General features: G+C 34.6%; 1 protein-coding gene across 3 annotated transcripts in view; it reads right to left on the bottom strand.

Annotated features, from left to right (window-relative positions):
- SLC44A1 (solute carrier family 44 member 1) overlaps nt 1-13,630 on the bottom strand; it is a 212,851-nt gene that overhangs the window by 87,691 nt on the left and 111,530 nt on the right. For all 3 annotated transcript variants that reach the window (XM_043452950.1, XM_043452948.1, XM_043452947.1), the window contains exons 5-6: nt 9,115-9,205; nt 1,914-2,083 (exon numbers count right to left, since the gene is read on the bottom strand). In XM_043452950.1, the coding sequence (XP_043308885.1) occupies nt 1,914-2,083; nt 9,115-9,205 (261 nt within the window). The remainder of the gene's footprint in view (nt 1-1,913; nt 2,084-9,114; nt 9,206-13,630) is intronic.

Below are 13,630 nucleotides of genomic sequence, written 5' to 3'. Positions count from 1 at the left end.
AAAACATTAGAAAATATAAAGAGAAACTCTTTCAATTGTTTTCTCCTAGGGAAAGTAATTTGTTGCTATTGACAAGTTCATGACCCCAGTTTTGGTAAGAATGGAAACGGGCTGCTTTTGTACCTTGACTCGAGTACTTGTGTCACTTGAAAATCATCACTTAGAACCAAAAGCACCTGACTGTGGGTTTATAAACGACAGAACAGAATACATGCAAATGCATATGGTGACTCAAAGACAGCACAGGACTGTTGTGGATTCACCACGGGAAGACATCAGAACTCGCATGCAAACAGAGACGACAGCACACAAAGTGTAGAGAATGACATGCCATGTTCGTGACCAGAAAATTACCAAACATAGACAGAGATCAGTTAAATTAAATGCTACACTTCCTTGTGTCATCTATGTATTTCAGGACCAACTTCTCTGATGTTCGTTTTAGCCGACAAGTCAGATGGTATATTATCTTTTTCTAGTTTTTTCTCCTCTAAAACTCCAAGATATGGTCTGACTCTATAGAATAATATCCTGAAAACTACTGAAGTCAAAATTCCTGGCCTTACTTCTCAACTGGGGTCAGGAGTCTTGATTTAGAAGCTCTTCAAAAAGGAGCAAAGCTTAGTTGAGTTATTTAGCCAACTCCTATACCCACCCCAACGTGACAAAATCTTGAGTGAAAAAATCTCAAAACAAAAAACAGAGGATTTAACCCTTGCAGAGGGAAATTCATTTCCAAAATCATAATTTGTTTATCTCTAATTATTTAAAGTCTTGTTTCACAAACAAATGAATAAAGATCTTAAACCTCAAAAAGAAAACTATTCTAATAAAAAATGGAATTCCAATGACTTAACAACATTATTAGCACTACATTTTTAGGCTTGGATTTTTTTTTCTTGGTTCAAGTATTCAACTATTTCAGAAATCAAATAATTTTTTCATAAGGCTAGACTAATAGTCAAGTTTTCTTGGGCCATTTGCAAAGCCAACTAAATGGTTGGGATCTGTGACTAGGTAATGTTATTGAGGTACTCACATTTGCAATAAATGTACAGGAACCAAAAACAGATGGGAGCGTTTCAAATATCACAGAAATAGCTTTTCATATGGACAGCATTATTTCAACTGAGTCAAGTACTACCTAAGCAAAAAGAAAATACTCTCTAATGACAAGACAGAAATACAGCTAGTCTTCTCAATGACTATAATTGGTGTTAACAGGCATAAACACTCATTTTACATATATAATGAAACAGTTCTTTGGTTCCTACTACAGTTTACTTCTCCCAACTAAAAAAGTCTATAAATTCTGATACGGCTACATACAGTTCTAGGGTAATATAGGGAACTTACAACTTGAAAATCACATTTATTTATTTATTTTATTACCTATTTATTGACCAAAAAACTCAATGGCTAACAAGTGGAGATTTCCTAGTTTTTCCAGCAATATAGTAACATTAATTGTAGCAATGAAAAAAATTATATAATCCAAATATAACCTATCAGAAATTTATGTTTTTTGATGGAAATATATGAGAATATATAACCTCTTTTTATAAGCAAGTAAGCCTTTTGGAATCATAACTAAAAACAAAGGGGTGCTGACTCATTAAAAGAAGCCTCCTATTATCATACTAAATGTTATTATAGACTTAGTAACCAAAGTTTGGGAATATACCAGTTTTCTCCAATGAGAGAAAAAGAAGGAAAATGAGTTTCAGATTTATATATATATATACCTTAAAAAATATGTGTATACTTATAACTATATATAATCTGAAACAATTATTTTGGCTATGGGAAGTTAAACAATTTACAAGTATCCCCAGCAGTATTCATATTTTGGTTAAAAGAACAGTCTTCTACTGCAATACTATGTAATAGCTAATAATGAGAAAAACAATTACCTAGTGATAACAAGCAAAGTCCCAATATAATTTCTTTGCTGGTCATTACTCCACTAATCAGCCTGTGTAAGACACTATTGTCACTGACAAAGGTGATCAGGGCCTCTGCAAACTTGGCATAGCAGGAAATGTTCACAGGAGCACAGCGATGGAAGAATGGAATAGGTGCACTGGTGACACAAGAAAAAAAATCAGAAAAAAAATTACTCCTACTTAATATAAATGCCACATCAAACACACAAATGAAAGGTGAATATGGCTGCAATACACTCCACCCTCCGCACATCATATGGGAGCTAAGAGCTGTGAGCTTAATGCTATGAAGATGACTGTCATGGGGCGTGATGCAAATCTTACCACAAGCTTATCAAAGAGGGTGGAGTGCATATTCCAACAGAAGACATTACCCTCCCCTTCTGAAAAGAAACACACACACATATACACACATACACAGCTACCAAAAACAAAACCAAACACTTAAACTCCTCAGCCTACACATCTATCAATCAAGAGGCAGATGACAAAACTTACAAACATATACTTTATTGAACTGAAAATTATTTTTTGCCATAAGCTATTTAAAAATTTAAAAAAACATATACTTTTGCTTGAAATGTGCCACCATTAATAGAATATTTGCTCTATCAGAACAACATACAAAACCTTAGATTAAAAAAGGTATTTGAGGCACCAGCTTAATAACTCATACAAAGTAGTCATACCAAGACATCAACATACAGCAGAATATGCAGCTGTTTGAAACAATAACTATGAATGCTAGCATATGGAAGAACTTATAACAATACAAGGGAAAGAAATGAAAAGCTTATATCTAATGTGATGATTACATCTATGTACTAAACATCTAAGAATGAGAACAGGGGGAAAACTCTAAAGAAAAATCTCTGCTTTGTTATAGCCATGGGATTATGAACTATTTTCTTTTCTTTTTATATGTTATTATTATTAGGAGATTACTTGTGTCCAAAAAAGAATCAATTATATCAGGTTTATACTGACTGTAGCTCTTACTTGTGAAGGAACATAGCTATGTATAAAGCATGGTAGAAGTATAGTTTGTTATAACATGGTTCTATTTTAGCTTCTGAGAGCATGTGGGCATCTAATCAATGAAAGATTTTAAGGAAAGCTCTATGAACATGCCCTCAGTTGTGATTTGTTTGAATTCTAAAAGAGCCCAGATGTATCCCTATGCACAACACATATTTACACATGCATTAAGTTAAAATTTAGTCATTACTAACATTTTCAGAATTATGTATAGGACTATCAGTCATAGTTCTAATATAACTTTTTTTGACTAGACTGATGTAAGTGTGTTCTCATTCTTGACTGGTACTGTATTTTGGTCAAATTAGTGAACAGATTACATGGTTGAGCACCAAATCCCAAAAGTCTCTAATCTCAGCAAAGCAACGTTGTATGATCTGAAGCAAAATACTGTTTTTGTTTCCTTCCTCAAAAAACAATAAGAATGTTTCTTTTCAAATAAGAATATAAGTGAACTATATATTGATTTTCCTTAAACGTGGTACATGAGGACCACTGGGAATAAGAAGAAACAACATCTTCCATGCTGTTAAACTTTACGGAGCAATAAAATAATGTAATTTTAAAGATCTAGCCTTACCTTACTTATGCTTTAGAGTAAAATATATCCAAAAATGACAATGATAGGCATGCTTATTTTTAAAAAACTGCCTCCAAATACAAATGTGGGTGTATTTGTATATACCTCCAAAATGGTGTTGGTGAAAGATAATGCCAAAGATTTGATATTTTGACACAAACTGCAGAAAGCCAGAGCATTCTGAGTAATGCTTGAATTACAGGTACATAAGTCACAATTTTTTGACCCAAAGTTGTTTCATTAGTGATTTGAAAATATATTAAATTATAGACTGCTTGTAGATAAAATAGATTTAGTTAGAAATATTATAAGAATCAAAAAACATTAACAAGTTCCTACTCAGTGGAGACTAACCTGGGACAGAAACCTTTAAACTAACAACTGTGTTGTGACCTACAACTGCTTTTTTCCTGATACTGTCCTTGCCAGGTTAATGCTCCTGTCTAAGGACTTCTAACCACATTTTAAGCCTGGTTCTCTATCCCTCAAAACGAAAGTCCTCTCTGGTCTATGAATGTCTACATCTTCATCTGCTTTATTTATTATCCTAAAATCTCTGATGTCAACTGTTTAACTCACCTGCCTCCAACCTTGAACATAAAATACACCCACCTAGGAACACTGATGTTCTGTTTGTAACATCCACCAATTGTCTTGGTCTTACTCCCATTTTCTTTTTTCCTGTCACACACCCATAAACCTCACACTCTGTCAAGAAGTGGCTCCTCCTAAATCTCCCATATCCTAACAGGATGTTGATATATTTTTATACGCAGAGAGAGATACACATCATCTCCAAAAGGGAGTGGAACTTGTGACAAAGAAAACTGGACTTGGGTTCAGAAGCCCTGGGTGATTCTCCTAACATTATATAGCTGCAGGTCACTGTGTCTTTCTGCTTCTCTGCCCCTCCACCTGTCAGCTGAAAGGGTAGGAGAAAGTTCTCTGTAAGTCTTTTCACATCATCATCATCATCATGCTACTCATAAATCAATGATTCTAAATTAATATAAGCAGGATGCCCAGTAGCTTTAGCTTTTTCCTGCTTTTCAAACTTATAATGAGGATAGCTGATTTGAAAAGGGAAGAGTTACAGTCTTAAAATTCTAAGCCTTCATTTTTATTTAAGAGGAAAAGCTGAGTGATATCAGCTCTGAACTTATCCTTTCAAGTCATTTGTATACTGTATATAAGCACTTGGTCAATTAGAAAGAATACTTTTGTAAGTATCTTTCAAAGAAGTGGAATAAACTAACAATAGTTTGTTGCCTTATAATTCAATCTACGTGAGTTAAAAAAAATCTGACAGCTCTAAATTTAAAGGTATAGAAATAGCACAAGCTGATTAACTACTCGTCTATCTGATGGTCAAAATGGTCAAAATCTGTTCTTGTGGTAAGGAATAACAGGTAAATCTAGTGTTACAGAATAAAAGAAATAGGCAAACAAAAGAGAAGATAACATTTGGACACAATAGCAAACATGAAATTAAATACTTAGCTTCAAAGTAAAAAGTATTAGATTCCTCTGTCACTCTTTTTTCTCAATTCAACTCTTTCCCAAACAAAAACAACTTGACCAGTCACAAGTTTTTAATACTTGAATTGCTTTACTGTTTAAAAATTCTAAGTAATCATGGCATTGAAATGGTTTGTCTTATATTTTACCACTTAAATCCCATGTGATATAATGAATTTAAGATGAGCTATCTGATTTTGTGTATCTCTCAGAAAAATTACACTTCTGAGAACCTAGTACATGAGATCATTTCTACTTTAGTGTCTAACCCAAATGATACACTCTATGCTTCTTAATTAAGAGGAAAGGCATAAAGAATTCTGTTTATAGAAAGTTTTCTACCTTTTAAAGCCCACAGAGCATTGAATCTTTAAGAAGTCAATGTCATCCCATTAGGAACTAACTGATGCTGTTTCACATTAGTGAAACATTAGTAAACAAGAACAAATGAATTTATAATGAGTAAAAGATTTTTTTAATTAGTCACTCATAGGAAAACTGTATCTTACCTTGGCAAATATATTGCCATTTATCTGCCTTTAAGTCCAGATTATCACAGTTAATGAGCTCCCTCAAAGTATGATGACAAACAATGCCTAATATCTTTTGTCCATATGCCTTCCTTCATAAGACAGAAGTCTGCACCTCACACAACTATTTTAAACCTCCAGGTTATAAATAAGCCATTACACTTGATTTCTAATTAAATTTTATTTAAGAAAGAAAACAATCTAAAAAAAAAAGAGTTCTGGCTATATCTCTATAGCATAGCAAAGGCAGGAAATAAGTAATCAAGAATCTAACGGCACTATGCAGTGATGTTCACACGTTTCATTTTATTTCTTTTCTCTCCTCTTTCATTTCTATACTCCCTTTTAACCCCTTCAAACTAACTGTGTTATAGACTTTACAAGATCTTAAATTCAAATTCCGATTCTCAACAGTTAGTTGTGTGACTTTGAGCAATCTATCTAACCTTTCTCTTATAAGGGACAATATCCTTACAGGCTCTTCAGAGGATTCAATGAGATAACACAAGAAACTTAAAACAGTGCTTGACACCCAATAGATGATTGATAAACGCTAATTCACCTTGATCCTTCACTTAAAAAATATAGACAGTATTTTTTTAATGACTTAGTTTCTTATTTCTGCATCATGTTAATTCTCCAACACCTAGTGTTCTTTCTGGCATCTGAAAGTATCAAAATAAATGTTTGTTTGATGAATAAACTGAAGTTATGAAATCTGTTTCTAGTACTGCAGTTTTCTCTAGCTATATGCAGAACTTTAAGCATTATAAATATATAGGCTGGCTAGAACTCCCCATGGTTAGCACATCACCAACAAAGTTCTGAATTTGGATACAATATGGCCTTTTCTAGGCACTGGTTTGCAAAATTCAAAAGCTCTTAGGAAGAGTAACCATTTGGGAATTGTGTGGCACTAGTGTTTTACTGCAAATTAGTTTACCACTGTTATTCTTTAAATAGACACTACCTTTAGCTGCAGAAAGTTCCTGAGTACCCAGGAAGGATGAGGAGGTAGGAAGGGTCTAAACGTTGATATAGATAATACTCTGAGCCAAACACCAAGCACAATAACGTATGTTTAACACATAATATCTTATTTAATTCTTATAGCAATCCCATGCAAGAGGTATTGATATTCCCACTTTATATATGAGGAAACTTGGTTTACTAAGAGCTTAACAGACTTTCTTATGCTAAGGGCCATTTGCCTGCATCACAGGTTTGCCCAGGGTTATTCAAAAGTGTTAGTACATATAAAAGAGTCAATCAAGGTATAGTCCCTACTCTTTTTAAGGACAGAGAACAGATCTTACTCGTCATTGGAGATTTGGTATCTAATCTATGTGTGAAACAGGGTAGTGACCTAAATTTTTTATTAAAACAAGTTTATTGTTTTCTGATCCTTTCACTTTGCTTGCCAGATACTAGATTTACTATGTACAAGGTCTTGATTTGCCTTCCTGTCAATTGTTTCTCATTTACTTTCCAAAAAGGTGAGCTCAGACAAAAGTGATAGACTGTGAACTACTAAGATAAGTAAAACATGAGGATCTTTAAATAAAAGTATAAACATGTATATAAACAGTTTTCAGACAGTATAGATTCATCATTGCCTCTTGGATTACTAAGACATTAGTGGATAACCATGTTACCAAGCCTGTCCATCTCTAACATTCAAGCCCCTGAGTCTATGTTTTCTGTCCTAGTGAATGCCCTTAGGATGCTGTACATGAGACGTCCACGAGTATACAGCCAAGACTGGATCACCCAGCATAACCAGGAACAGGCAGTCCTCAACATGGTGGAGTCAGAGGTCAGAGGTGCAGGAGGGTATCCAGTATGAACTGCCCGCTACCCTAAAGCCACCTATATTATACTAGAGCGGGCAACTTCATTCTCATACCACGGCTTTCTCATACCTATTGTAATATATTTATGCCTTAAAATAATGACTCTATACTCAAATATGCGTTTAAAATAGGCGTTAGCAGTTGAATAGATAAGAGAACAGAGCTTTTCTTGTTTTTACATTGATAATTTTCTCTATTCAAAGAATTTCTTTTCTTTACTGTCACAGCCTCCCTAACGTTCTCAATTTTCATGAACGGAGTCTCCCTACCTATTGGTCTAAGCGGATAATTTGTAGATCCTTCCTATTTAGTATCTTTTAAAACAGTCCCATTGTTTTTATGTCTGTAGGCTTTAAATTTTAATTTCAATAGCAACTTGACAAAACTAAAAGAGCAGGAAATCAATTAAACTGATATGTCCTTGTCAACTTTTCAACAGAAAATTTCAAATTCAAGTTAATGAAGCATAAGTAATACCCATAAGTCAGTTGAAGGAAAGGAAATGTAAGAATTTTAACCAATAGCTTGCTATAATATACTAAGATACAATAAAAAGTGGTTTTGATTCAGTATCCCTGGAAAATTCTCATGTCATACATGGTTAGTGATATATGCTAAGGTTCTTAAGATCAGACATGCTCCAAATACTATATACCTAATTCTGAGGATATATTCTACAGTGCTTGAGAATCTATTTCCTTTTTTAAAAAACCAATTTATAATTTTAATATTTGCCTTACTTAAAACTACTATGAGATCTGTCCCCAAAAAAAGAAAAGATAAAAGAAATATCTAAGGAATTCCCTGGCAGCCCAGTGGTTAGGACTCCATGCTCTCACTGATAAGGGCTTGGGTTTGATCCCTGGTCAGGGAACTAAAACCCCAGAAGCCCAAACCTGTGTGACATGGCCCAAAATTTTAAAATTCTTTCAAATAAACAATATTTCTTGTTTCATCTTTGTACCCATTACATATAGGAGGTACTTAACAATAAATGTTGATTAAGACAAACAGTTTATTACAGAGAAAGTACCTAAAGGATATAGCCAGAAATAAAGTATGGAGACTAATCCCTGGCATATTTTTAAGTTTATAAAGGTAATTTAAAAATAATACCAGTTAGGATTATCAACTTCAAAGAAACTTCAAAGAAATCTTTTGAGACTGTGAGATCTGACTTCCAAATTTTGCTATAAGTTTTATAATATCATAAGCTTTCTATACTTGAAAACTATGACGTTAAAAAAAAAAGTGAGGGGGTCCAGTGGTTAAGCCTCTGCCCTTCCACTGCGGGTGCATTGGTTCAATCCCTGGTAGGGGAACTAAGATCCCACATGCCACTAGACGTGGCCAAGAAATAAAATAAATAAATCAATTAATTAAAAAAAATTTTAACAGTGAGCCCCCCCAAAGAAATTTAAAGTACTTGAGAATGAGAAATGTTGTTTGCCTCTGTGTATCTGTGTGTGTGTGTACTTTAACATAATGTGAAATTCATGTTGTCATTTCTATTACTACTTTAAAAATTGTAAAAGTACTTAAACTGGGCAACAGGCATTATCAAGTCACTCTTTTCTCATAATATAAACAGTTTAAAATCTACCTACAAAAGCAAAAGTCACAAGTTAAAGAAATACAATAAAATTTACCTCGCTGGAACAGGTAGTTTGGGGCAAAGACCTTTTGCTTTTGATGATGCATATTCAGAAGGCTTTAGGTCATAGCTGCATAGTGCTGAGCCTGTTGAAGGAAAAGCTATATGTTAGCTAGCAGAACAGAGTCTGAATAAATTCTTTTATTAATTCATTTTAATTTTATCTTATAGGTTAATATTAATTCAACATATACAACTTTCAAACATTATAGAATTAATAAAAGTTTGATTTGGTCTAATAGTATCGATCCTCAATCATTTGAAACAGACTCTTCTCTGGAAACTTATACACAAAGTCTAATTAACAGTATTAGGGTAATAACAATAAATACTAGAACTATCTTCATTGAGTGTCATATGTCAGGGCCTATATAACGTACATACACACACACACACACACACACATATATTTTTATAAAGAGTCAACTTTTCATTGTAACTGACCCAACTCTGTCTAGGAATGTTTTCACACAATGGAAAAAACTAACATGATAAAAATTCTCCTGAAGAAACCAAGAGTTTTTGCCAGGCCCAGTGCTTCAGAGGGTCAGGCTGAAACCAGCCCATTCGTGAGGCTGGTTCTGTTCCCCATGCAGGTTTCTCATCTCAAGAGAATGGTTGGGATGGGCAAAGGACCCGTTTCCTCCTCCCATCATGCTGTGAACTCACTGGTGAGGTGAAGTTCTTCTCTCTCATAAATAAAAATTATATAATTTACTTTAACTTTATTAGGCAGGCATTATTAAGCCCACTTAACAGAGGAGAAAATAGAGGCTAAGAGACAAGGTAAATAACTGACAGCTAATAATCAGTAAAGCTGGGATTAATTGGCTACAAAACTCTTTAACTACATATGCCATCTCTCCTCCCTATGCTTTTCATAATGAAATATTTAAGATTGCTGCATATAGCACATAGCATTCAGATAATACATTACTTTTTTCTTATGTAAGGGGCATGAGACAATAAATATAAATAAACTGAACTAACTGATCAATTGATCAAAGGAGTCTCAGTTTACAGATAGTTTAAAACAGCTTAAATTCAGTCTTAGATTGGTTATTTTCTGACTACATGGCCAATACACACATTCATATATGGGCTTGCCTGGTAGCTCAGCTAAAGAATCTGCCTGCATTGCAGGAGACCCCAGTTTGATTCCTGGGTTGGGAAGATCTGTTGGAGAAGGGATAGGCTGCCCACTCCAGTATTCTTGGGCTTCTCTGGTGGCTCAGCTGGTATCTACTTAGAATCTGCCTGCAATGCGGGACATCTGGGTTCAGTCCCTGGGCTGGGAAGATCTCCTGGAGAAGGGAATGGCTACCCACTCCATTATTTTGATCTGGAGAACAGTCCAGGGGGTCACAAAGAGTTGGACACAACTGAGTGACTTTCACGTTCATATAATTTAGATGGATACAGGACACCAAATCCTTGATTAAGTCTTATTCAAACAACATGCTAATTTTACAATATGGCAACTATTATACTATAAGGTTCATTGTAAAAAGACATTGTTAGCTAGGGACATTGAGGCTTTAGTTCTAATTTTGCTCAGACCAACTATATTATATCATGTAAATTGTTTGTATTTCATTACTGAAGTTCTTACTAGGTTACTAATTTGGGCAAATACTTTATTATTAAATACAAATAGAACAGCTTTGCATTTATATTACAGCAATAATGAGATTTTGCACTGTATCATCATGCAATATGTCTAAAATATAATGTGAAGGTAGATTTTAACACTGAATTAATTGTGAAAACATCATGTGAAGACATGAGAAGGAACTAGAATGGAATACAGAAAAAAAGATTTGTTGGGACAACAAAATGGAGAGGTTTATTTCATTTACATCTTGTACTTTCAATCAAAAGAATTTGAGAAAGCCACAAACCTACACTACATCAGTAATGCTGCCCCCAAACCAACTTGTTAAGTGTTTGAATATGTGGGTTTAGTAGCATATTTACATAAATACATGTAGCATCTATTTTATATAAAAATATCTCAGGTAATTGGGCAGTGTAAAATATTTTTAAAGAGATACTTGAAAGTTGCATGGCATTGTTCTTCAAGTGTCTACAGCTCTTAAGATAGACTCGATAGGAAACTAAGTTTCTAAAATTGTTTTCTATCATTCTCTTCCATTTTAATGACTTAGTTAAGCATGAATATTAAGCATCTAACTTCTAAAATTAGGCTTTCATGTTTAAAAATAACACCACTAGATACTATTTATAGCAATTTTAGAGAAAATATGACAGCCATGGCAAGCAAACACTTTAATTGTAAAATAGCTGGAGTCCTATTATAGAATTGCTCAAGAAAAAATAGCCACTGTGCCAGTAACTGAAGGGCAAGCACCCAATGTGATCATCAACCTCCTGATCTGAACTGCCAACTTACTTCTTTCAGAGTCCAAGATGGAATTGATTTGCACAACGTGAAAGGCCCTAACTAAAGCATATTCTATCAGTGCTGTCAAACACACTGCTGCATTTGAATTCAGTGAACATAATCTTCATCCCCACCCTTTTCTCACTTTAAAAAAGGAGGTCAGCAGGTGCAACAGAGTTCAATTTTATAAAGACTTTCCCAGGATAATACTCAATGAAAGGATAATAGCCTTATCTCTGAGGTATTCTGGGACAGAGGCCAGTACTAAATAGATCCTGTACTAAATAGATTAAAGGAAAAAGATCTTTACAGTGTGCTGGTAGTAACAATCAGAAGAAACCTTATATTGCTTCCTACTCAAAGGACTGATGGACAGAGAAGCCTCAATGAAGAACATTAAAACAACCCAGAGATGGCCAATGTTTTACAGTTGCTTCTCTTTTCATGTGTATTGCTAATGTATTTTTAGTGAACTCTTAAGGTAGTATCTATTTTATTTTTTTTAGTAGTAGAAGTATAAACAATAGTAGAAGTATGACATAAGATGTTTGGTTATAAACAACAAGACAATATTTTTCTTCTAATGCAAAAAACAGGAAAAAACCATGCTAGAGTAATGAAAAATCTAAAGCAAAGAACAAAAGCTTATCAAAACCACATCAGAGGCAATCCATGCAACTCAGCCAATGTTATTCAAAGGCCATCAGAATGAATGATCTTAGGAACCTAGCTTGGGTATATAAGCATTTATCTTGGTAAACAGTTGCTATAGTTCCCAGAATGTTTAACTACTACAATATTTCAAATGCCTTATAATAGTTAATTATTTATTTTTTAGCTCAATATCACTTATAACAACTCCACTAAGAGGTATGTTTCCATCACCATGCTCCAAACATTACAGATGAAAAACAGTAAGTCATATTTCCAGGGCCTTTTAGGAGATCACTGACAAACTAACAAATAGAATTCTTTTCCTGTAGCCCACAATGCTTCTTCTGTGTTTTTCCTAATAATCATAATCAGACAAATATTCAACATGCTCCTGAGAAAAAATGTATATTCCACAGACACTGCAAAGATAATACGTTTGAAAAACATTTTTTTTCCATTACCCACTCTCTAAATCTGCTCTGCCTCCTCCCGTTTTAAATCTACCCTAGGTAATGGCTCCACCATTCATAAAATCCCCAAGATGAAGTATGGAAGTCATTCTGTATCTTCTTTATCTACATTTTCCACTTATATCTTCTCATACTATTCAAGACATTCAAGATACCAACTCCTGACAATCAGACCTTGCTACGTTATTTTTTAAAAATAATTTTTATTTAGTTATTTATTTTTGACTGCACTAGGTCTTCATTGCCGCACACAGGCTTTCTGTTCTCTGCGATGGGCGGGCTTCTCATTGCTGTGGCTTCCCTTGTTGCAGAGCACGGGCTCTCGGGCACTCAGGCTTTAGTGGCTGCTGGGCATAGGCTCGGTACCTGTGCCCACAGGCTCAGCTGCCCTGCAGCACGTAGGATCTTCTCAGATCGAACCTGTGTCCCTTGCGTTAGCAGGCGGATTCTTCACCACTGAGCCACCAGGGAAGTCCTAGATCTATGTTATTTCAGACCATCATGATGTCTTATTGGGTCAGTTAAACTACTCTCTCAGAGGGTTTCTTACCTCCATCTTGCATACAACCTTCAGAATGATTTCTGTAAATTTAGGATTAGTTTATTACACCTCTGCCCTCAGGACAAATTCCAGACTCCTTGGCTTCAAGGCCCTCCTAGGGCAGGCCTCTACCTAAAACCCCAGGCTCATTAACAAACTACTTGTAATTCTTGCGGTTTCTCAAGCTTCCAGGCTTTTTCACAAGCTATTCCCTCTGCTTCAGCTGTCCTTTCTTAACTAGCATCTGAAAGAGTGTTCAAGTTTGAGGAGAATGTCTACAAATTACAAGCTTTACCCCCTCCGTCAATGCACCCAAGCAAAGCTATTTACTTCTTAGCTGTATTATAAAACACATATTTATTTTATAATTTTTTAGTTTACATATCATTTCTATCTTTAGAACATGAGCTCTTTGAGAACTGGAACCTTATGCCTTCAAAAT

Source organism: Cervus canadensis, chromosome 30, assembly GCF_019320065.1.
Source record: "Cervus canadensis isolate Bull #8, Minnesota chromosome 30, ASM1932006v1, whole genome shotgun sequence".
Classification (NCBI taxonomy): domain Eukaryota; kingdom Metazoa; phylum Chordata; class Mammalia; order Artiodactyla; family Cervidae; genus Cervus; species Cervus canadensis.
Note: the sequence above shows the minus strand (reverse complement) of the source record. Positions and strands in the feature narration are given on the sequence as shown.